At 45.8% G+C, this 25511-nt stretch overlaps 1 protein-coding gene across 3 annotated transcripts in view; it reads left to right on the forward strand.

The window, feature by feature from the left end:
- The first annotated feature begins 425 nt into the window (after positions 1-425).
- Positions 426-25511, forward strand: part of TMC7 (transmembrane channel like 7) — a 54045-nt gene continuing 28959 nt past the window's right edge. Inside the window, exons 1-5 of one of the 3 annotated variants that reach the window (XM_026003192.2) lie at positions 426-583; positions 16774-17017; positions 17870-18018; positions 21129-21296; positions 23065-23147. In XM_026003192.2, the coding sequence (XP_025858977.2) occupies positions 517-583; positions 16774-17017; positions 17870-18018; positions 21129-21296; positions 23065-23147 (711 nt within the window). In that variant the 5' untranslated portion in view covers positions 426-516. Of the gene's footprint in view, positions 584-5835; positions 5934-16773; positions 17018-17869; positions 18019-21128; positions 21297-23064; positions 23148-25511 lie in introns of those variants that run through there. The other 2 variants (XM_072753750.1, XM_026003190.2) reach the window with 2 other exon arrangements.

The following is a 25511-nucleotide window of genomic DNA, read 5'->3' on the forward strand; positions in this document are numbered from 1 at the left end:
GATACGCAGCGGAATCATAGGTGAGGTCCCCCCTTGCACCTGCACCTCCCGGCTCCCCGAGCGCATTTACAAACGGGTACAGATACTCGTTGATCCCGCCCGCCCCCCAACCCCTTTTGTACCCAAATGGTAACGCCCCAGATACACTTGTTCAGAGTCTCAGTTACTTGCACTAATAACCGTCGCGACCTTGGAGGAAGCCCCCGGGGCTGGGTCGCCCCGCGTCTCGGCCGCGCGGGGGAGCCTCTCAGCGCGCCCCGGGGCTCCCGCAGCCCCCGCAGCCCCCGCAGCCCCCGCTCCTGCGCCCCCGGGGGCGCCCCGGGCTGAGAGCCGCCTCGGCGCCGCGCCCCGCCCCGGGCTCTGTGACGTCCGCGCCGGAACCTGGAATTTCGGCTCCGGGAGCTGGCGGCGGCGGCGGCGGCGGCGGCGGCGGCGGCGGCGGCGGCGGCGGCGGCGGCGGCGGCGGCGGCGGCGGGAGCGGGGTCCGGGTCCTGGCGGCCGGGGCGCGGCGCGGCCATGAGCGAGGCCGGTGCCCGCGCGCTCCCGCCGGCCCGGCGCAGCGGGCAGCCCTTCGCGCACCCAGGTAGGGCGGCGGGAGCGAGGCCGGGGCGCGGGCCCAGCCGCTCGCCCCCTGCCCGCTCCGGGCGGAAAGCGGGCCCCTCCTACCCCCCTCACCCCACCCCGGGCTCCCCATCCTCGCCCCTCCCGGGGGGAGCCCCGGCGGCCCGCTCCTGCTCTGGGGACCCCTTCCCTGTTAGCAGCGCCCAGGACCGGGGGAGAGCCCCGCAGCCCCACTCCTCGGCTCCAGGCGCCCGCCTCCCAAGTCCTGAGGCTTTGCTGTTACAAACCAGCTCTGCCTTGGCCGCCTGTTGCTGTGTGATCTTAGGAAGGCGGCTTGTCTCCTCTGAGCCTCAGGGTCTGCGGCCGTAGAACGGGCCGAGGATGTCGGGGGCGTCAGCTGCGAGGAAAGTAACGTGAAGGGCCTGCGCAGCCCAGTGCTTGGCACATGGGCACAGTGAATGGTGGCCAGCCAAGCGTTACAACCTTTGTCCTTTCTTCTTGCTTTTCTTTCTTTCTTTCTTTCTTTCTTTCTTTCTTTCTTTCTTTCTTTCTTTCTTTCTTTCTTCTTTCTTTCTTTCTTTCTTTCTTTCTTTCTTTCTTTCTTTCCTTTCGTCTTCTTTCTTAAAGATTTTATTTATTTATTCATGATAGACATAGAGAGAGGCAGAGACACAGGCAGAGGGAAAAGCAGGCTCCATGCAGGGAGCCTGACGTGGGACTCGATCCTGGGCCTCCAGGATCACACCCTGGGCTGCAGGCAGGTACTAAACCACAGAGCCAGCCAGGGATCCCCATCTTTGTCCTTTCTTACTGAGTAAAACTTATAGTATCCTGTAAACACTGATTTTGTTTGTTTGTTTTTTACAGAAGCATGTACAACTGCCACCTAGTTGGCAGCACCTAGGCGGGCTTCCTTAGGGCATTCCCATCTTACATTTGTCCCTAACAAAACACAGGACCCTGCTGTGAGTTTTATAAGCAGCGTTTCCTTTATTTCAGTTTGAGGATAGAAGTTTTGTTGCAAGGATTTACAGTAAACCATGAGTGGAGATTTGGGCATCAGGACTCTCTCTGATTGGAGTGTTCTCCATGTCTAGAAGAAAAAGAAAGATATCTAGAGAGATCCAAACCCCAGGAACTTGCTCAGGAGTCAGAAAACAGCAGTCAATTCTGATCGATCCTTATTATTTTCTAGGTCATTATTAAGTGCTGACACCAGCTCCACTTCAGCCTTTCATTTTTTTTTTTTTTAAAGATTTTATTTATCTATTCACAAGAGACACACAGAGAGAGGCAGAGACACAGGCAGAGGGAGAAGCAGGCATCATACAGAGAGCCTGAAGTGGGTCTCGATCCAGGGTCTCCAGGATCATGCCCTGGGCTGCAGGCAGCGCTAAATCGCTGCACCACTGGGGCTGCCCTACTTCAGCCTTTCAGTGATAGCCATTCAAGTATTTTTCTAGCTGGTTTCCACTTATCTTCCTCTTGTTTGAGCACAATCCATCACATTTAAGTTGCTGACCCTGGTTTCCCATAATAGAGGGCATGGGATTCATGTATCTTGGATTTTTGCTGGGTGTTAAAGGAGACTCTTTAACATCTTTTTAGGAGTGTCTTAACTGACCCCTCTGACTAAAAGGTCTTCCCTGTCCCTCGGAAAAATGGTGCTTTATGACCTTGTATCCACCAGAACGTCTTGGGAGGCTCAGAAGGGACCACGTTTGTAACTTTATTGTACTTTGTAAATGGTGGCCCGCTCTATGGGCATCACAGGAGGACGGTTGCTGGAGGAAAGTTGGAGCAGGGCTGGAGACGAAGGGCGTCTGGTTTACAGGAAATATACGTCCTTGTAAATGATAAAACAGATCACATCATTCCCCTCCTAAATTAAAACTTTCCGGGGATCCCTGAGTGGCTCAGCGGTTTAGCGCTTGCCTTCTGCCCAGGGCATGATCCTGGAGTCCCGGGATCGAATCCCGCATCGGGCTCCCTGCATGGGGCCTGCTTCTCCCTCTGCCTGTGTCTCTGCCTCTCTCTCTCTCTCTCTCTCTCTCTCTGTCTGTCTCTCATGAACAAATAAATAAAATTTTAAAAAGAAAAAAAAAAAACTTTCCAGTGGTTTCCCATTGCAATAAGACTAAGCGCCAAACTTTTCTGTGGTGGCTGGTAAGGCCTGGTGATTCTATCCCAGCCCACCTTTCTAGACCTTCATCACCTATGACCCTCCCTTAATCTGTCCAGCTCCAGCTATCCTCACTACCTTTCCATTCCTCCAACATATAGTTACTGCCTCAGGGCCTTTGCACCAGCTGTTCACTTTGCTCGGGCTACATTTCTCTTTGATCTTCCTATGGAAGCTTCTTCCTCCTCCTTTCAGATCTTTGCTCAAATGTCCTCTCAGAGAGGCAGACCTCTGGAACCACCCTGTCTGAAGAAGTGCCCCCATCTCTCTCTCTTCTCCTGATTCTCTTGGTTATTTCTTCAGAGCACTTACCACCATCTGAAGTCACCTGGTTTGATTGTTTTCTTGTCTATTAGCTGTCTCTCCTTGTAGAATGTGGATGCCATGAAAAGCAGGGACTTTGTCGTCTTCTCCTTGGACCTAGAAAAGTGTCTGGCACTTAGTAGATGCTAAATATGTGTTGAATGAATAAATGAATGAATGGGTGAATGAAGTGTACCAAAAGCCACACTGGCAGCTATGGCGTAGAGGTTGAGAATCTGGACTGTGGATTCCTAGATGCAACTCCTCATTTTCCGTGTACTGCCCTTATCTTTAGGCAAGGCACTTAAGTGCTTCGTGCCTCGGTTTCCTTATGTATTAAATGGAAGTAATGATAGTATCTACTTCAAGGGGTCAGTATAAGGATTAAGAGAGTTAATTACATAAAAAGCTTGGTAAGTACTTATATTAGTTATCTGTGCCATGTAACAAATTATCCCCAAACTTACAGGCTTAAAACAGTGATAATCACTTCTTATCTCACAGTTTCTGCAAGTCAGGAATTTGGGGATGACGTATCTGGTTCTGGCTCAGAGTCTCCTGCGAGGTTGAGTTCATGGTGTGGGCCAGAGATGCAGTCCTCTGAAAGCTTGCCTGGGGCCAGAAGATCCCTTTCAAAGATGGCTTGCTCATATTGATGGCAAATTGACACTGGGTGTTGGCAGGAAGCCTCTCTATGTGGACTTCCCCGAAGCTGCTTAAGTGCCCCGTGGACATGGCTTTCTCTGGAGCCTCTGATCCAGGAAAGAGCAAAGAAGAAGCCATTAAGGTCTTTTATCATCTGCTTTTGGAGATCACACCCTGTTATTTCTGCAATATCTTTTTGGTCATGTGGGCCAGCCCTGTTCAGTGTAGAAAGGACCCATGGAAGGGTGTGAGTGTCAGGGTATTTTAGGGGGAGAGGATCACTGGGAGCCACCCTGGAGACTGGTTGCCACAGGACCATCAAAGTGTTAACTGTTATTATTAATGCCTCTGTTCCCTACTAGATGATAAGCCTACTAGGAGGACAAGAGCTGGCCTGTTTGGCTCACCATCATGTCCCCAGTGCTAGGTGCATAGTAGGCCTTCAGTAAATATTAGTTGAGTGGATGCCTTTCATGATTTGGTCCTATGATGCTTCTAGAGCCTGTGAAGCCACTTCTGTTCCCTCTGCCATGGGTGCCATTCATTACCTTATTCTATTATAAGGCATATTCCTTCTTTCAATCTGGTGTCACTTCCTCCTGGAAACCTTCCCTGACTGCTTCTCCTCTCACAGACTGGACTCTGTGTCCCTGCTCTGTATCCACATGGCCCACTGGCCAGTGTAGTCCATTGAGCTATATTCTTGCTTCTCTTGAGATGTATTATCTTTAAGAGCAGGGATTTTGGAATAGAACAGACCCAAGTTCAGACAATGACTTGTCTCAGTTTCCACCACTCTAAGGGAAGGTTCTGATAGAAGTAAAATCTGGAAGACCACATTCTCCCAGGGCCTCTAGAAAGGATTGCCCCTGTGAGCCAGCCCCTGGCTACCTCTCCTGATCCCTGTTGCATTCCCTTACTCCCCACCTGGCTCCAAGCCACCCACTGGTCTCTTCCAGGGTTATTCTTCTCAGGTCCTGCAGTCACTATTCCTCTGCCTGATTGCAGCTTGAATGTCACCTCCCGGAAGAGCCAAAGACCCTGCCCTATCTCAAGTACCCACAGGAGACATTTGCTCATCCCCCAGGCCCCTCAGCCCCATGGTTCCTGGCATGTTCCATGTTTACTGAATGGAATGACTCTTGGTGACTTTTCCCAACCAAACGTTTACCATATTCCATCTGGTAAGTACTTCATACTAGATCATCTAGCACGCATTCAATGACTTTTAAATTGAGGTATGATTCACATAACAAAGCCAACCATTTGGAAAGTATACAATTCAGTGGCATTTAGGACATTCACAGTGTTGTGCAACGACTATCTCTATCTAGCTCCCAGACATTTTCATCCCCCCCAGAGGAAACCCTGTGCCCAATAAGCTATCACTCCCAGATTCCCCCTCCACCCAGCCCCTGGGTACCCCCAATCTGCATTCTGTCTGTGAATTTACCTGTCCTGGACATTGCATAGAAATGGGCTCATACCATAGTGTGACCTTTTGTGACTGCTTCACTTAGCATAAGTAGTATATTCGAGGTTCATCCATGTGGTAGCACATATTAGGACTTCATTCCTTTTTACGGCTAGATAATATTCCTTTGCATGCAGTTTGTTTATCCATCATCTGTTGATGGACATTTGGATTGTTTCCATCTTTTGACTATTAGGAAAAATGCTGCTGTGAGCACTTGTGTACAAGTGTTTGATTGGACATCTGTTTTCAGCTCTCTTGGGTATAAATTTCAGAGTGGAATCACTCGATCATATGGTCATTCTCTGCTTAACTCCTTGAAGATTGGCCGAACTCCAGGACTCTTAACCCTCATGCAGGGGTTTGCTGTGACCATTACCCCATTGTTCATTGGGGAAACCCAAGTGACTCAACCAAGATGACCTGATTGTCAATATGCTGTGACTACATGGGATTGCAACTTCTGGGATGGTTTCAGAGCCACTCACCTCTCCTCTCTCCACCTCAAAGGGCACCACTCTGGGTGGTGGGTGACTTATTTGAATTACCCCATATTCCACAAGGTGGGACTTGGTCTGGGCCTTTGGAGCAGGAACACTTGGAAGGGTAAGGGATAAAAACTAAACAGCCTCTTTAGACTCCTTCTGTGAGGGGCACTAGGACTTGGTTTGTTTTTTGTTTTGTCTTTAAGATAAACAGAACATCTGGAAGTAGTTTTTATGAAGCCTGCCTGGCCCAGGTACAAATCCCAATGTGGCTATTTATCAGGTGGGTAACCTTGAGCAAGTCCTGTTACCTCTGTGACCTTCAGTTTTCTTTCCTGTGCAATGGGGATAATCATACCCCCTATCTGCTAGGGTTGCTGAGAAAGTGTTTTTTTTTTTTTTTTTTAAGGTTTATTAATTTATTTTAGAGAGAGAGAGAGAGAACGTGCAGGTGGGGGAGCAGCGGAAGGAGGGGCAGAGGGAGAGGATCTCATGCAGACTCCTCACTGAGCTTAGAGCCTGAGGATGAGGATGAGGCTGGGGTTTGACATCACAATCCTGAGATCATGACCTGAGCCAAAAATCTAGAGTCGGACACTTCACTGACTGAGCTACCCAGGTGCCCTGGTTGAGGACTTAGCACCACACCTGGCAGGCACTGAGCACTCAAATGGTAGCTGTTGCTATTATTATATTATTATGTTATTATTACTTAGGCCTTCTCTAGCCTTAATATTATAAGACTTGATGATTTCATGTGCTGCATACCAGCACTTTCTGGAGTTACACTATTAGTTCTATGGTTAAGCAACTGTTTGGGTTGTTGTAGTCTGACACATTGTCTTAAACTGGAAGACAAGTTATCGTTCATCCTGCAGGGTTTATTTTGTTGTCCTTATCTGCTAAGGCCATACATCGGGGTTACTTGTCACCCTGAAAGGTTTCCTGGGAGGGAGGGATCTTCTGCAGGTCTCGACGTAGCCGGAGACTGCACAGGCCACCAAAGGCCACAATGGTTCTCTGGTGAGCCAGCCATCTGACTTGAGTTGTTTTTTCCCCTCTGTCTGAAGAGGCCAAGTGAGCTCTGCCCAGCAACTCAGGCCAGATTAGGCCCAAAGGCCCTCGGTGACTTTTTTTGTTTTGTGTTTTTTTTTTTTTTTCAGGAAGTGAAGAATTTAGAGGGATAAAAGGGGGAAATGACTTTTCAGTGTTGTAAGCTTTGTTGCAATCTGGTTGCTTTTTAAAGGAGCTTTGTTGGTAGTGTGGGACCACCCAGACCTTCAGTGGGGCTCCCCCCTCCCCAACACCAGCAGGACGGGGAGAAGGGAACTGAGCCTGCCTGAACCAAGACCCAGTACCCGGGAGAGGAACCTAGTGGTGAAAGAGGCAGGCGAGAGACATGCTTTTAGGAAGCATCTAGTCCAGTGGGGGAGACACTCACTGAACAGGTAAAGAGGGATATAGGGTAGTTATAGCCAGCCATAACTGCCAAGAAGGAAATAAACAAGTGAGGAGCTAGAGAGGGAGAGGGCTGACTTAGCTGAGATGGTCAGAGAGGTCTCTGTGAGGCATGGACTTTGGGGCCGAGGCTGAAGGGTGTAAAGGCACCAGTCATATGAAATGCATCCAGTAGAAGGAGCATCCAGGGGGGCGTCCAGCAAGAGCACAGGGTGGAGGTGGGAATGACGTTGGTGTATTTGGGGAGGGTGCAGGCTGCAGCCTCGATGTGGACTAGTGGGGATGAGGTCAGGCAAGCAGAAGCCAGTTCCTGAGGACCTGGTTGGCCCCAGTCAGCAGTTTGACTTTGGACTCAAATGGATAAGTTTCTTGAATTACTCACAGCAACTCACCAAGTATTATTTGCCCATTTTACCCCCCCTAGAAACTGAGGCTCTGAGAAGTTACAAGCTACTGAAACAGAAGGGCATTAATGTCGTGACTCTAGAACCCGCGTGTCTGTGTGTTCATTGGACAGATGTTTATTTGATTTAAGATGTGCCAGGCACCGTGCTAATTGCCAGGGTGTCCGAGTGAAAAAGAAACTCCGAGGTCTTTGCCCTCGGGGTTCAGAACTTGGCTCAACCTTGGCCAGAATTCCTCTCTGAACTTTCTTTATTGCAAAATGAAGGTAACACATAAGAAGGACCCATGTGGTAAAGTAATAGGATCACAGATGAAAAGTATAGAAAGGGTTTGGTATAATAATCATGGTGCATGGCGAATGCTCCGTCAAGTCTCGCTGTTTTTGTCGTCACTTCCAGAAATGTTAGAAATCTTTTTTGTAGAAGTCTTGGCCAAGGGAGATAAACACTCCACATAAGAAGTAGCTTGGTCTGTAGTAAGATCCCTTACAGCAAATATAAAATCTTTCTGTACATTGGATTCATCAACAAATAACCAGAGGTGTAGCACAACGTGCCAGGCACTAAGCCTAGGGCCCAAGGGTCTCTAAGCCAAGGGTCTGCCAAACTGCAACTCACGGGCCAAATCCAGCCTGCCGCCTATTTTTATAAATAAAATTTTATTAGAACACAGTCATGCAAAAAAAAAAAAAAAAACACAGTCATGCCCATTCATTTATGGATTATGGCTGCTTCCTGTAATGATGGCATAGATGAATAGTTGTGATAGAGACTCAGGTGATAACAGTAAAGAAATAGTAACGTTCTCTGACCTCTTTTGTTTTTTCTTTTTTAATCTTTTTTTTTTCAAGATTTATGTATTTATTCCTGAGAGACACAGAGAGAGAGAGGCAGAGACATAGACAGAGAGAGAAGCAGGCTCCATGCAGGAAGGCTGATGTGGGACTCAATCCCAGGACCCTGGGATCATGACCTCAGCCAAAGGCAGACATTCAACCACTGAGCCACCCAGGTGTCCCTGTTTTTTTCTTTTTTTTAAAAAGATTTTATTTTTTTATTCAAGAGAGACACAGAGAGAGACAGCGACATAGGCAGAGGGAGAAGTGTGGGGAGCCCGATGCGGGACTCCATCCCAGGGCCCCGGGATCATGCTCTGAGCCAAAGGCAGATGCTCAACCACAGAGCCACTCAGGTGCCCCTTGCTGACCTGTTTTCCAAGCATATAATAGCCATCTAATCCTCAAGATGGTCACGTCAGGAACTACTATCACCATTTTACAGATGGGAGAACTGAGGCGGAATGGTCAACAAGGTAACAGGTGGACCTGGGATTCGAATCCAAGGAGTGGGCCTTTGAAGCTGTGCTTTTAACCACTATATCTGTCACCTCCTCAGACAGATGCTTATTATCACTGAGAATCACAGTGATTGCTCCCCAGAGAGGCCACCGGATGCTCCACTCACTTGAAAACCAGGAGACTCCAGTTCAGGGCCCAGCGTCACTCTGATTACCTTGTTAGTCACTCCTCTTGGAGACTGTTTACTCATCTGGTCATAAAGCCTTGGACCCGGCTAGTCCATAGGCCCCACCCAGGTGCCAGGTGGTATGACTCACACAGGTCCTCCCAGGCTGGCAGTTCTGAAGTCTGGCAGATAGAGGAGGCTCCCAAGGCCCTTGGGTCCTCCCCTCTCAGAAAAACGCACAGTAGCTACTGGCAACACGGGGCTATGCAAATAGACATTGAATAAAGTCTGATAAAATTAAAAATTCATTTCCTTAGTCTCACCAGTCACATTTCAATTGCTCAGGAGCCACACATGGCTAGTAGTCACCGCACTGGGCAGTGCAGATATAGAACATTTTTATCATTGCCAAAGGACAGTGCAGCCTGACATTTGATGGCCTGGCATGGGAAATAGCCATGCCAACCTGTGCAGCTCAAGGACAGAAATAGCCACAGGGCCAGCCAGAGAGCTCTTGCTAAATCTGAGTCAGATTATGTCATTCTACTGCTCAAAACCCTTCATAGCTCCCCTCCTTTCTTGACTAAAAGCCAAAGTCCTCACCATGGCCCACAGACCCTGTGTGGTCTGGCTTGTTTCTCCCCAAAACTCTTACCCTGCCACTCATCACTCTCCTTAGCCATACTGGCCTCCCTCCTGTTCCTTGAACTGACTGGGCACAGTCCTGCCTCAGGCCCTTTGCACTTACTCTTCTTTCTCCCTTGGATGCTCTTCTCCCAGATAGCCATGTGGCTCTTTCCTTCCCTTCCTATAGGCTTTGCCCAAACCCATCCATGCCTTATTTTCCTCCACATGCTCTCAATATCTGCAATATATTGTTCTTGGCTTGTTTACTATTGGTCTCTTCTGGCTAGAATATAAGTCCCATAAAGACAAAGGAATTTGTGTGTCATATTGAAGGCTGTCACCTAGCAGTTGCTCAGTAAATGTTTTTAACTGAGCAACTGAATGAATGGGTGGATGGGCAGATGTGTCGCCTTTCCAGGAAGAGGGTAGTCATAGGACTGTGGCCATGGACCACTTGGTGGAGATGTCCTAGCAGCTTCAACTAGATGCCCTGGACCCTGGGCCCTCGGGTTAGGGTTAGAGTTAGCTGTGAGCACAGATTACTTGGGGTACCCCACCCCTAGTTAGCATCCAAAATAAAAGCAATCTTAAAGAATATGAGTGGAAAGAAGCCCAAAAAGTTCTGAAATCAGTGTATACATTGCTTTATTGATAATCTCAAATGGTATGTGCACAAGCCATTTGATCATTTCTTGAGACATAACAGCAAAGCACACATCGAATAGGGCTTCTAATTGGGATGTTGACCATATATTATATTCTGTACCTTAAATAGGAAGAATGATTGGGATGTTGACCGTATATTATATTCTTCCTCTATAAGGTACAGAATATAATATACGGTCAACATCCCAATCATTATTTTTTGCCAGCTTATTTTTTCTCCTTTAAAATTTTTTTTAAAGATTTTATTTGTTTATTCATGGCGGGGGGGGGGGGGGGGAGGCAGAGACTCTGGCAGAGGGAGAAGCAGGCTCCATGCAGGGAACCTGACGTGGGACTGGATCCCAGGTCTCCAGGATCACGCCCTGGGCTGAAGGAGGCGCTAAACCTCCTGAGCCACCCAGGCTGCCCTAATTTTTTTTTCAATTGTGAAAAAAAAAAATCCATATAAAAAAGAATGGTATTCAGTACTTACATTCCTTAAATCTTTTTCTCACTTTTTAAAAAAGAGAGACAGAGAGAGAGGCAGAGACATAGGCGGAGGGAGAAGCGGGCTCCCTGTAAGGAGCCTGATGTGGTACTCCATCCCCAAAATCCGGGATCACACCCTAAGCCAAAGGCAGATGCTCAACTGGTGAGCCACCCAGGTGTCCCTTTTTCTCACTCTTTGATGCCCCTGCTTTGCTGGTGTGCTAAACACATGCTTTGGTCTGCCTGGTAGATGAGCCAACATTGCCTGTACCCTACACACCTGATTCATTCATTCATTCATTCGTTCGTTCGTTCAGCAGGTGTTTATTGAACATCCATCATGTGTCTGGTTCTGTGCTAGAATCTGGGAACTGAGCAGTGCAAGAGAGGTGGGGTCCCTGCTCTTCTGGGGGCTGCAGTCCTACTGGGGAAGGGAGAGGATTGGAGATAAGGTGCAAGTGAACAGTTAGGGAGGAGGATAGAATTAGGGATGAGTGCAGTGGGGTGGGCTGTCAGGAGATAAGGCTGAAGGAGTGAGTGTAAGCTCACTGAGGCAGGAAGTAAATATGCAAACCTTCCTCCTCTCCAGAGTCTCCTGCAGAGAGGGGTTCCATACAATTTGTCAAACAGAACTCAATTTCCCCAGCGGCTGGCGAGAGTCCTGGACCAGATGACCCAGAAGGTCCCTTCTTGTCGGGAGTTTCCAGGATTCTGTGAGTGGGAAGAAAAACCCTGAAGTGAACCCAGCACCAAATACGGTTGGGTTAGGTTCTTGGCAGGCACACGAAGGAAGTTGGTGGTAGTTTTAGTCCCATTTGGATCACGGTTGGCTTGTGCCCACATCCTGGGAATGTAGAGGATCTCACGGCCTGTGAAAAGAACTGTCAAGGTAGTTGGGACCTAAGGATGCTGTTCAGGTATACCTGCCTCTGCCCCTCCTTCAGATGGAGGGCTCTCCATGAGCAAGACGCTGCTCTAAGTCTCAGAGAGACTACCTTTGTCCTTAACCCAGAAGAATACTAGATGTCAGAAAAAGTACTTAAGGGACGCCTGGGTGGCTCAGCGGTTGAGCACCGCCTTTGGCCCAAGGCATGACCCTGGATTCCCAGGATTGAGTCCCACATCAGGCTCCCTGCATGGAGCCTGCTCCTCCCTCTGCCTGGGTCTCTGCCTCTCTCTCTGTGTCTCTCATGAATAAATAAATAAAATCTTAAAAAAAAAAAGTACTTAATTCCTGCCCCTGCCCCCACATCTCCTGTAATTACCCATTCATCTTCCCACCTAAATAATCCTCTCCCAATTGCTACCAGATTCTAGACATTCCTAGATGGAGGCATATCCCAATGTCACATATATGCTCCTGCCTCCCACGCAGACAGCCCACAGGCAGCCCACACACGGACCATAGCACTCCGAGGCCATGCTGGGATGACACTCCAGCTGGGCCACCTCAGGAGAACCTCTGACAGGAACTATAATGAGACATTCTTATTCTCTAAGGATGAGAAAAGCAAGGCTCTGAGAGATGATGAAACCTGTCTAGGAAGCCAAAACCAGGAGTTTGTCTTGATGGCAATGCCTTGGGTGAGCCACCATTTCTCTGGGTCCCGTTTTCTCCGTTGAAAAGCCAGGGCAGTGAAGCCTTCTCTGTCTACTGCTGCACGTTGGCGTGAGAAATCAGGTGATGTCATGCTTTGACCAATGTCTGGTCCTGTATGAAAACAAGCGGAGGTGGATCCTAGTGATAAAAATAATGAGGCCTGCGTTCAAAGGTATGATTGGAATTTTTTTTTCCTTCTATTTGAAGATGAAACGCTTCCCAAGAACATCTGAAGAGGAATAATCCTTCCTTCCTCTGCGATGATGGCCATTTTGAAAATATGGTGTTCTACCAGGGACTGTTGTGAAATATGAATATGAGTGTATGAAGGAAAAATTAAATAATTTCTCTTAGTGTTCACAAAGCACTTTCAAATCCATGGCCCGCTGAATCATTTTATGGTGAGGACTACAGCTTTGGTATTTGGCAAGCCTGTGAGAGGCTCCTAATTCCAGCACTTACTAGCTGTGTGAGTGGGCCCTTCACTTCTCCAGACCTCAGTTTCTTCATCCGTAAAATGGGGTGATCCTATTTAAAGAGTAGTTCAGAGTTGTAAGTGTGGTGACACGTACCTCCCATAGCCTGGCACAAGGTTACTGCTTGGTAAACCCTACATAATGTTATTTGGGTCGTTTGTAATGCCACCCTCATGATCACGCCAATGACGTCTGTGGTATTATATACCCCATTCCTGAGAAGAAAAACATGTGACCCAGAGATGGTCATTGTGGCCCAGCTCGTGGGTGACAAGCCAACCCAGGCTCCAGCCCCAACCCTTGGTCCCTCACCCTACAGTTGCTGAAGATTCAGTTGGTTGGTGCTGTTCCATTTCAAAGACCTTTGTTTGTGGTTCATAAGAGCTCTTTGTTGCTGTCCAGAAGGAGTGGCCTCCAGCCAGGGCTTGGACCCTTTAGCCTCCAGGCCCCCGCCTGCCCCCCCTCCTTTGCACTAGGGAGCCACTGTTACTAAAGGAAGTGTAGCATATCCTCAGGGTGTTCCTGAGCAGGGAAATGGAAGGTTGAGTGAGATTCACAGTCTTGGGCTTGGCAACTGGCAGGGCTCCAGGCGCGTGGCTGTGTGTCATCTGCAGTGGGACAGCTGTTCCGTTGTGTCTGAACATGCTCCTCAGAGAGGCAAACGTTACAAATCTGCACTGTCAGACTCCCATCCAGAGAGCAAGGCCTTGGCTGGCTCCCCCTGCCCAGTGCTGGCCCCTGTGGTAGGGCCCATCCTTAGCCCGGCAGCCTCCAGAGCGATCCTTTAAAATGTGGTCAGATCTCAGCATGCACTCAGAGCCCTCAGCGGCTTCCAGTTGGCCTCATCCAAGTGTCATGCCCAGCCCACAGAGTCTGACTCAATCTGGCCCCAGCCATCTCTCTAGAACCCCTGCTTTTCCATGCTCCCTAGTCTAGTTACCTATTGTTGTCAACAAACTAAACGTGATGGCTCTGCGTTTTATTGTTTCTGCTGATTCTGTGCATCAGGAAATCAGCAGGGCATGGCAGAGATGGTTTGCTCTGCTGTGTGTCATGTCTCTTGGGTCTGGAGCTTCCATATGGGCCTCTTCATGCCCATGGCAGTGCTTGCTGAGGATGACACAAGGGCCGGGGACTGGCTGCAACAGCTCGCTGGGGTCAGAGCCAGAGACTTTGGTTCTCACTGGCCAGAATTGGTTCTCATCCTTGGACACTTGGGGCCTCTTCCTCTCCCAGCAGCATTGCCAGACTTCTTAGACGACGGCCTGAGGGTCCCAGCAGCACAAAAGTGGGAACTTCCAGGCCCTTTTAAGGCTTGGGGCTGGAATTGGCTGAGCAACATTTCTTTTGCAACCTCTGGCTAAAGCAAGTCACAGATCCAGCCTAGACTCAAGGGAAGGGGATTGCAGAGAGGCTGGTGTGGCTTATCAGGGGTCAGGAACAACAGAACCTATGAAGCTGCTGTTCATTCACTCTTTAGCCACGTAGGCCTCCATGCTCTTACTAAAGCATGTTGTACACACACCCACCTCAGGGCCTTTGCACTTGCTGTTTCCTTTTCCTGGGATGCCCTTCCCCAAATATCCGCAGGGCTCATGTCCTCTATTCAGCCCCAGCTTAAATGCTACTTTAGTGCAGAGACCATACCTGACCCACCTATCAGAACCTAGATGGAGGCATCCCAACGTTGCATATATGTTCCTGCCTCCCTTGCAAATGGGAGAGACCCTACTCTGTTTTTGTTTTTGTTTTTTTACCACCTCCTGGCATAATATTCATCACCTATTTACTGTCTAATCTTCCCCTGCCCCCATGTCTAAATATAAGTGCCGTGTGAAAAGGGCATTTGCTTTGTTTGAGGCAGTATCTCTAGCTCCAGATCTGACACATGATGAATACATTTGTTGAATGAATATTGGAGAGGAGGAAACAAGTTCAGAGGTTAAGTAACTTTCCCAAAGACACACAACACTAATAACAACAGAGTCAGGATTCCAACCAAGCATCTAATATTAAGTCTTAGAAGTTTTGTTGCCTATGGGGGGTAACTGCTTAGATAATTATGGCTATTTTCTACTTCCTCTCTCTCTGTCCTATCTCCATTCAAGGTAGTCTTTCCACAACAAAAACTGAATCAGGCATAAAACCCATCTTGAAGGTAGCATCCCTCAACTTCAGTGGAAGGCCCTCCCTTCTTAGACCCCTGCATAAGGCACAGCAAAACTTGGCCTCCAGCGGTGGCCTGATGTAGTAAATACAGATTTTTTTAAAAGATTTTATTTATTCATGAGAGACACACACACAGAGGCAGAGACACAGGCAGAGGAAGAAGCAGGCTCCATGCAAGGAGTCTGATGTGGGACTGGATCCTGCAACTCTGGGATCACACCCTGAGCCAAAGGCAGACGCTCAACTGCTGAGCCAAATACAGGTGTCCCGCAAATACAGATTTTTGAGTCAGGAAGACCTGGTTCTGTTTTCAGCACCTCCACTCACAGGTTAAGCATTGGCAAAATAGTAATGTCATCCATCCTCCATCCATCCATCCATCCATCCATCCATCTTCCTGTCCATCCATCCATCCATCCATCCATCCATCCATCCATCCAATGAGTATTTATTGAATTCCTCTCTGAATCAAGAATGGTGCTAGGTCCTGGGGTGCAGTGGTGAAGAAATCATCACAGTTCTTGCCCTCTGAGAATTTCCAGTCTCCTGGAGGAGACAGATGTACTCACACAGTCACACAAATGAACTTATTTACAAATATTATGTATTTATTTACAACTTGTGATGTGCTGTAAAGGACTTAGTGTGTATGTGGGGGAATGTGTGACAAGGCACCTATAATAGTGCAGTGGGGCAGGAGCAGTTTCCCTGAGGAAGTGACATTTGAGTAGGAGCTAATAGGATAAATAGGTGTGACAAGTTCATTCCAGGCAGAGAAAACAGCATTTGCAAAGGCTCTGAGGAGGAAGGAACAGGGCTCATCTTAGTATCTGAAAGATCCTTAAAAAAATATGTGATTAGGGGGCAGAGAGCTTGAGGAACTGGAGACAAGACAGGAATCTGACCATACATGGCTTTGAGGACCTGAGCATGGGGTTGGGGAAACCCATCTACTTTATTTTCTCATCTGTAAAATGGTACTGATAGTAGTACCTACCTCAGTATGTGTGGGCATCTGTGGTCAGCTGGCTGACAGCTGACTGTAGGTTGTCTGGGATGGTCTCAGCTGGGGTGACCATCCCTGTTCCAGTGGTCATATCCTTCAGCAGGTTAGCTTGGGCTTGTTCATGTGACAGTAACTGGGATCCAGGGAGCAATAGAAGCTGGCAAGGCCCAGAACTGGACAACATCACTTCTACTGCATTCTGTTGGTCCGAGCAGATCACACGGCCAGCGCAGATCCATGATTCTATGTGAAGCTTTTAACACAGTGCCTGGTGCACAGGAAATGCTCTGTCAATGCTATTATTATTGTTGTCATTGGTGTTGATGTTATCACTATGCATTTGCATAGTGCTTTATGCTTTTCAGAGTTTTATCCCATACATCATTATAGCCTACACTGTGTGAAGATAGTTGGGGCAAATTGTACTAGCCCTATCTGACAAATGTAGAAGAGTTTAAATAATTGCCTGAGGTCACACATTTGGTAGTGACTGCAGCCAAACACTGGAACTCAGTTATCATGTAACCTAAAGCATATTTGTACATGCATCTGCTGAAAGTGAACCCATTTGCAGCTGATGTCATTGTTCTGAGCACCAACCTGGTAAATAGGATAACAAAGGTACAAATGCCTTTGTCAGTGATGCAGGCTAGTGACCATCTGCAAGATTTAGGTATAGCCTCTGAGACACAAGTCTCAATGCAAAAAAAAAAAAATTTTTTTTTTTTGGCTCTTAAGTTCACTGGAGTCAATGATGGATCTTTCTCTCTTTTTTTCTTGCCCAGAGAGTCTCTCTTTGGACTCCAGTTTCTTTTCTTCTCCACCTGTGAATTTCCTTCAAGAATTGCCAAGCTATCGGTCCATTGCACGTAGGAGGACAACCATTCCTTCTCGAGACAAGCAAAGTGGTACTTTGCTGAAGCCGACAGACTCTTACAGTTCCCAGCTGGAAGGAAGAATCACTGAAAACCTCAACAGCCAATCGATTCGGAAGTATGCACTGAACATCTCTGAGAAGCGGAGGCTAAGGTTTGTTTGGTGGGCCATCTAGAAGGCATCTGATGTCTGTTTTGGGCAGAGGTGTGTTTTATGCATGGAATGCATTCCTAAAGAGTTTACATAATTCGAATGTATGTATTACTTAGGGTCAACCAAGCTGTGGTAACAAAGTTACCCAAACAGGTAATAGCTCAGTTTATTTCTTCTTCACCTAAGAGTCCTAGGTTCAGATCAAGGGGAAACTTTGTAGTCATTCAGGGACCCAGGCTCTGTCCATCTTGTGGCTCTGCAATCCCCCAAAACCTCACTGTTGTCTACAGTTACTCCCTGTTTCCCCTTCCCTCAGGCCCTGCCAGCTACTACTATACTCTTTTCTCTAGATTTGCCATTCTGGACATTTCAGATAAGTGGAATCATACAATATGTGACCTTTTGTACCAGGATTCCTTCACTTAGCATAATGTTTTCAAGCTTCTTCAACCAAGTTGTGACATGTATGTTGTTCCTTTTTATGGTAATGATATTTCATCATAGGGATGAATATGCCTCATTTTGTCCATTCATTGGTTGGTGAACATTTGGGTTCTACCTTTTGGCTGTTGCGAATAGTACTGCTATGAACATTTATGTGCAAATTTTTGTTTGGGACCCTGTTTTCAGTTCTTTGGGGATATCTACCTAGGAGTGGAATCTCTGGGTCATATGGTATTTTTATGTTTAACTTTGTGAGGCATATCAAGACTGTTTTCCCTAGTGGCCAACCCGTTTTACATTTCCACCAGCAGTGTATGAGGGCTTCACATCATCTTGGCTGAGGTTTTATTTGATGCTGAGGCTTGATGACACTTTCATTATCATTGTCATGATTGTTTATTAACGCAGGAACATTCAGGAGACCCAGATGAAGTATTTATCTGAGTGGGACCAGTGGAAACGGTATAGCAGCAAATCCTGGAAGAGGTTCATAGGGAAGGCTCGTGAGATGACCACCCACCTGGAGCTGTGGCGGAAGGACATTCGCAGCATAGAAGGTACCACACACCCCCACTCTGCACATGCTCCTCTGCAGAAGACTACTGGGCTGGGGGGAAAGTATAGCTTCCTTTTCTCTAACTTCTAGATGAAATTTAGCACTTCCTTCCATGATGAATGGGAACAACTGCACCAGTTAGGATTAGCAGAACCTGTATCTTTGTCACATATTTTCCTGTCCCTTCCAGTTATCTTGGAATATCATTTATGCTTATCACTATTTTGAAATTGCAGCAGTAAATCTGTAAGATCTGCCACTAGGTCTTGTTATTTAATGTGCCGGTGAAGATGCTTATGTATTATTCCAGCACAAATTTGGTTTTTAATATTATAACCATATGTCCATTTTTATTTGGTGCATTTACTATTTTTTTGAGATTTTAATTTTTTAAAGTAATCTCTACACCCAACATGGGGTTCACATTTACAACCCTGAGATCAAGGGTCACATGCTCTACCAACGAAGCTAGCCTGGTGCCCCGTATTTGGTGCATTTATTTTTATTTTATTTTATTTTTGCATCTATGATTCCATTTTACCCCCCAATATTTTAGTTTAAATTCTTGTTAGTTAACATATAGTCTAATCTTTGGTGCATTTAAGATGTTATTCTTTTTTAAAAATTTTTATTTATTTATTCATGAGAGACACAGAGAGAGAGAGAGAGGCAGAGACACAGGCAGAGGAAGAAGCAGGCTCTATGCAGGAAGCCCGATGTGGGATTTGATCCTGGGACTCCAGGATCACACCCTGAGCCAAAGGCAGACACTTAACCTCTGAGCCACCCTGGTGTCCCTAAGATGTTATTCTGAGATGGGATTCATTAGGCTTCAGCAGACTGCCAGAGGTGCCCATGGCCCTGAAAATACTGAAGATCCCTACTTTTCCATATTTTTTTTAAGGATTTCTAAAATCTACTCATCACACACACACACACACACACAGAGGCAGAGACATAGGCAGAGGGAGAGGCAGGATCCATGCAGGGAGCCTGATGTGGGACTCAATCCTGGGACTCTGGGATCAGGGACTGAGCCAAAGGAAAGTGCTCAACCATTGAGGCACCCAGGTGTCCCCCTACTTTTCTATATTGGTGAGAATAGGGTTATAGTATGGTCGGTCAGCTCTGGCTGCTGTAACAAAATACCTTAGTCAGGGTGGCCTCAACAACAGAAGTTATTTTCTTATAGTCCAGAGACTGAAAGTTCAAGACCATGCTGCCTTCTCACTGTGTCTTTGCATGACCTTGTCTTTGTGTGCTCTTGGGGAAAGAGAAGGAGAGACAGAGAGAGAGAGAAGGAGCTCTGACACCTCTTCTTGTCAAAGGACACTATCCCATCATGGGGACCTACTCTTATGGCCTCATCTAAACCTAATCACCCCCCAAAAGCCCCACCTCGAAATACTGTCATATTAGGGCTTAGGGCTTCAGCATATGAGTTTGGGCCAGATAGGGGGAATATAATTCAGTCCATAGCAAGTATACAAAAACTGGAAATTGTGCCAAAATATAAAATTAGGAAAAAACATTTAAATCTTGAGTGACATAGAGCCAGGAGGAAAATACCTCTTAGGATGACATAGTTTCTTTTTTTTTTTTTTTTTAAAGATTTTATTTATTTATTCATAAGAGACACAGGCAGAGGGAGAAGCAGGCTCCATGCAGGGAGCCTGACATGGGACTTGATCCCTGGTCTCCAGGATCACACCCTGGGTGGAAGGCAGGCGCTAAACTGCTGAGCCACCAGGGCTGCCCCCATAGTTTCTACTATAAAGCAAAAACGATTTACAGACAACTCCTCAAATCTGCTCAAATGGGAATTTTGTCAAGTTTGTAGGGAATGTAGCAGGATGAATGGAAGAAATGCTGTCACTGTTAATATTTTAAGACCTTTAAAATACTCTTCAGGGGCGTCTGGGTGGCTTAAGCATCTGCCTTTGGCTCAGGTCATGATCCCTGAGTCTTGGGATCGAACTCCATGTCAGGATCCCTGCTCAGTGGAGAGTCTGCTTCTCCCTCTCTCTCTGCCCCTCCCACCACCCTTGTGTTCTCTCTCTCTGTCTCTCTCAAATAAATAAAATAAAATCTTTAAACTACTCTTGGTAACTTATTCAGTGAAGCGCCTATTTAAATTGTTTTATTGGGAGACTGTAAATGAAATGACAAGGGGCTTCATAAGCTCACTTAAATTTTTTTTTTTTTTTTTTATGATAGTCTTACAGAGAGAGAGAGAGAGGCGCAGAGACATAGGCAGAGGGAGAAGCAGGCTCCATGCACCGGGAGCCTGACGTGGGATTCGATCCCGGGTCTCCAGGATCGCACCCTGGGCCAAAGGCAGGCGCCAAACCGCTGCGCCACCCAGGGATCCCCATAAGCTCACTTAAAATATAACCATCTAGCTATACTTTTTTGAGATCTAAGTACATCATGATGTTTGATGTGATATAATAAGAACTAACACTGATTGAGCCTTTACTATGAATGGGCCATTGTGTTAAACATTTTACTCATATTGGCTTAGTTAATCCTCATCAGAACATTTCTCATAGTTATTTATCATTTGCATGGCTCAGAGAGTAGGAGGAGGTGGATCCAGGAAATAAAGGATTTGATCCAGGCCGAAAAGCTTCTGAGCCCAGGAGTTTAGCCACCATGCCCAGCTTCCTTTCTTGTTTAGTGATGACCTTTCTGGAGGTTTTCATTCACAAAGTGACTTGTGAGAATTCAGAAACATATTCATACATTTGTGGTCAGTTACAAAAGCACTACTGCAGTTCACTGTGGAAAGGCGAGCTTCTTCACTAAACAGTGCTGAGTCAACTAGATACTCCTATAAGAAACCATAGATATTGAGTCCTGTCTTGCACCATTGTCAGATAGTTAATTCAAGAGGGAGTGAGGGAAAAAAAAAAAAAAAAGATGGAGTGTAGATTTAGAAAAAAAGGAGAAAAGAAACCTTAAAGCCAACAGTAGAAGAACAAAATATTTCTTCCTCCCTCCCCCACCTAGAGTACTCCAACTTCAGCTTTCTGGCTGATGGGATCTGCTGTGGGGGTACATGTGGGTCAATACTCCTGATCAGTGATGTCAGGATTTCTTTTTTTCCAGGGAAATTTGGCACTGGGATTCAGTCCTATTTCTCCTTCTTGCGGTTTCTGGTGTTGCTGAATTTGGTGATATTTCTGATCATCTTTATGCTGGTTTTGCTCCCAGTCTTGCTCACCAAATACAACATCACCAACAGCACCTTTGTACTCATTCCATCCAAAGACACGGGTGAGTCTAAGACCTGGTTTGCTGTGAAAATGTTCTTGTCATTTGTACCTAATCTGCAATGCTTCTTTCCTCGGGAATCTTTATATTCTAAGTTGTGGGTGCTTGTATTAGAATGGGCTCGGTTTGCTGCCCAAGCAAATGACCCCATAACTCTCAGCACCTATTAACCACAAAAAGTTCTTTCTCACTCATGGTATGTGTCCATCACTGTTTGGTGGTAGCTTTGTTCCATGTTGTCCTCACTCTGGAGCCCAAGCTGATGGAGCAGCCTCTCCCTGGACTATTGACAGTCACTATGTCCAAAGGAAAAAGAGCCATGGCAAGCATGCTTCTAAAGCTCCTGTCTGGAGATGGCACCTGTCATTTCTGTCACACCTCAATACTCCAAGCAAGTCACCTTGGCCACTCTTGATTTCACCAACACATTTGTGGGGAGCCCTGTGGGCTAGGAAAGTGGAATATATAGCAAACATGATATAACCTACTCTAGTAACTTTACTTTGAGACTTTTATTTCTGGTAATGGTGACATTTATCTTCCACCAGTCATGTGCCAGACATTATGGCAAGTGCTGGACCTGTGTTTTCTTACTGAGTTCTCAAGATAGATCACAACCTTTGGGCATCCTATGTATTCAAATAGAGAACGTTTTTGTTATTCTACAAACATTTATTGATTCCCCTCTAGGTATCAAGCTCTATGCTAAGGGTCAGAAGTAAGTGAGCTGAATCAGAGCCTGATTTATGTTAGAATTATAAAATGGCAAAACTGGAATTGCCTTTGGAGGAACTGGCCCAACTTTTTTTAACAAAGGGGAGGCTAAGGCCTACAGGAGAAGTGGTATATTGGGTTAATTTCCTCATTGTATCCCTCTCCTGTAATTGTGACCTTATAGGGCCTCCCACTGTAGGCAGAATACTTTCTGCCTCATTGGTATTGCACTTGGCCATGTGGCTTGTTTTGTCCAGTGGAGTATTTGCTTGAAATGGTTTGTGTGGTTGGCCTGCATATGAGAAGAGCATCACCCAGATAACCATTGCCTCAACCTGGGCCCCAGAATAAAGTCATATGGCGCAGACCTGAGCCCAATTGGAAGCCTGGAGTCCATCCTAGCTCAGCCTAAATCAGCTCAATGAACTGAAACACAGCTCCATGAATGAGAAAATAAATGTTTGGTATGTTCAGTTACTGAGACTTTGCAGTTATTTGTTACACAGCAATAGCTCACTGATACAGAAAAAGTGAATTAGCTGTTTAAGGATACAGTAGTGTCACTAAAATTGGTATGCAAATAATTTATTGGTTATTTATGCATGTATAAATATATAGGCTGTTTTAATGAACCTGTATGTTTATTTACCCACATGTAGAGATCTTTTAAAATTGGATGTGCTTACAGTGGAATCACAGTTTTATCAATCACATATTCCAAAGCATGTGCAAACATGAACCTGAAACCACAACATACCAATACAAACAGAAAACACATGCTGTTAAGTTGACCCACGTACAGAATGAATAGAAAAAGACATATATCTATAGATGTGTAGGGAAGATAGTGAGAGGAGAAAATCCTGCCTTACTTGGTGGATTGTGGTTTGCATGACAAATAGAAAACCACAAATTCACAAACACATCCATACATAATTTGATGTGACATCTCTCAATGTATATGCATGTGCATGCATATTTACACAAACTTTGATAGACAAGTTACAGAGACTGTACAACTGTTTTCTACTGATGTTCTTCTTTTTGTTTTTTACAGATGTTCAATGCACAGTATATCCAATAAGTAGCTCTGGACTCATTTACTTTTATAGTTATGTCATAGACTTGCTCTCTGGCACTGTAAGTATTTAATTCTGTATTTGTACCCTCAATAGACTGAACATGGGGTAATTTAAAGGTCAGATTCCTGAATGTCTGCATTTAGACCCAGACACAAGAGTTGACCCAAGTACTAACTAGAAAAAGAAACAGGCTTTGCAGTGACTTCAACAGCAAGGATAATGTTCACTCACTTGCTGATAAAATATGCAGGAAATAGATTTTATTGCTTTCAGCCACTGGCCTTTTCTTAGTCCCTGACACCTTCATATTGACTTGCCTCAAATACTGAGTTCTCCCAAAGAAAGAAGTTTCAGTGAAAATAAACCCAGATAGAATTATTTAATTTCTCAAACATTATAAAACCTTACATTTTGGGGTCCCAGACCACCTGGATGAAAGCCATGACTCTTCCTCCCAGAAATCACACACAAAGATATGAGTCATGCATACATGTGCCCGTGTGTGTGTGTGCACACACCACATTTATACATTACTTGAAATTCAAAGTCTGTTTATCTCTAGGATTTGAGCCCTTGCTCCAAATTGGAACTAAGCTTATCCTTCCTACAGTAATTCCAAAGGTGTTTTATCTTCTTTCTTCTAAAAATTAATTTTGGGTGTGTGCTTCCATTTGTTTATCCCACTTTTTTTCAGGAAATAAGATGTAGCTATGAAAAGTGGCCATCTCTGCCTCCTAGACCAAGATTTCTCAACCTCAGCATTATTGATGTTTGGGATCCAATACTTCTTCATTGTGGGGATTGTCCTGTACACTGGAGGAAGTTTAGCAGCCCCCCTGGCCTCTAGATGCCAGTAGCAGCCATAGTTGTGACAATCAAAAATGTCTCCAGACATTGCAGATATTTCCTGGGGAACAGAATTGCCTCTGGTTAGGAACCACTCCTTTAGGGGCACCTGGGTGGCTCAGTGGTTGAGCATCTGCCTTTGGCTCCAGTCGTGATCCCAGGGTCCTGGGATCAAGTTCTGCTTCGGGCTTCCCACAGGAAGCCTGCTTCTCCCTCTACCTGTGGGGTTAGCCTTTCCCTCTGTGTCTCTCACGAATAAATAAAATCTTTAAAAATAAATAAATAAATAAGTAAATAAAATAAAATAAAATTCCCACTATGCAAAAGAAGAAATGGAAGCTATATAGAACATGTGAGGAGGAAAGAAATTCAGTGACTAACCCAAGGTCATTAGTGAAAGCAAAGGGGGATCAGATTCCCAGAACTGCTGTTAGCCTCATTTCTGTAGATGATATCCCACAAAAGAAGTTTTTCTTTGTGGCTCTCCACACACCATAACCTCCTTCCTTAGAGGAAAAATTGTAGGACACTTAGATGCATTTGGTCATAAATGTTCCCTAAATTATATGTTATGAGAGAAGACTTGGCCAGAGAGATTAAACAGTGGCTTGCTGGGGCACCTGGGTGGCTCAGTCAGTAAGCATCTGTCTTTGGCTCAGGTCATGATCCTGGGGCCCTGGGATCAAGCCCCACATCAGGCTCCCTGATCAGTGGGGAGTATACTACTCTCTCTGCCACTGCCCTCCCCCTGCTTATGCTCTCTCTCATGTACTCTCTGTCTTTGTCATTAATTAATTAATATCTTTAGACACTAGCTTGTCTTTGCTGAAAAGAGTTGAGCTCATGATCAAATCAGAAGGATTATTTTCTAGGCCCACTGGATCTTTGCCCTATAATCTTAGCCAATAATGTTACATTACTTTGAGGTTGATATTGATGACAGCCCTAATACCAACCTGGGGCAATTTAAAACAGGTTTCACGTAGTTGGACAAGTTTTTATAGCCTGTGTGTCCAGCTTTCAGAAGCATTAAAGGTGGAGTCTACTGTTTCTACATTTTGTTCTAATAAAACATTTGCTTAAATACTCAATATAAGAATACATGGTTATCATAAAAAATACAGAATTTGTAGAGTGAAAAATAGAATTTACTCCAGTCAATCTTAGAATAATTTCATCACCTCAAAAAGAAATATTGTACCCTTTAGGTATCCCCCTGCCAATCCTCCTAACCTGCCCTGAGCAACCATGATCTATATATACATGGTCTGGTACATGGTCTTTTGTCTCTGTCTTCTTTCACTTAGTGAGTTTTTAAAGGTTCATCCATATTGTAACAGTCTTTCATTCCCTGTCCCCGCCAAATAAGATTCCATTGTGCAGATATACTGCATTTTGTTTATCCATTCACGATAGACATTTGGGTTGTTTACACCTGTTCTTTTTTAAGATTTAATTTTTAAAAATTTATTTATGAGAGAGACAGAGAGAGGCAGAGACATAGGCAGAGGGAGAAGCAGGCTCCCTGTGGAGAGCCTGATGGGGGCCTGGATCCCAGGACCCCAGGATCATGACC

Source organism: Vulpes vulpes, chromosome 3, assembly GCF_048418805.1.
Source record: "Vulpes vulpes isolate BD-2025 chromosome 3, VulVul3, whole genome shotgun sequence".
In the NCBI taxonomy this organism is placed as follows: Eukaryota; Metazoa; Chordata; class Mammalia; order Carnivora; family Canidae; genus Vulpes; species Vulpes vulpes.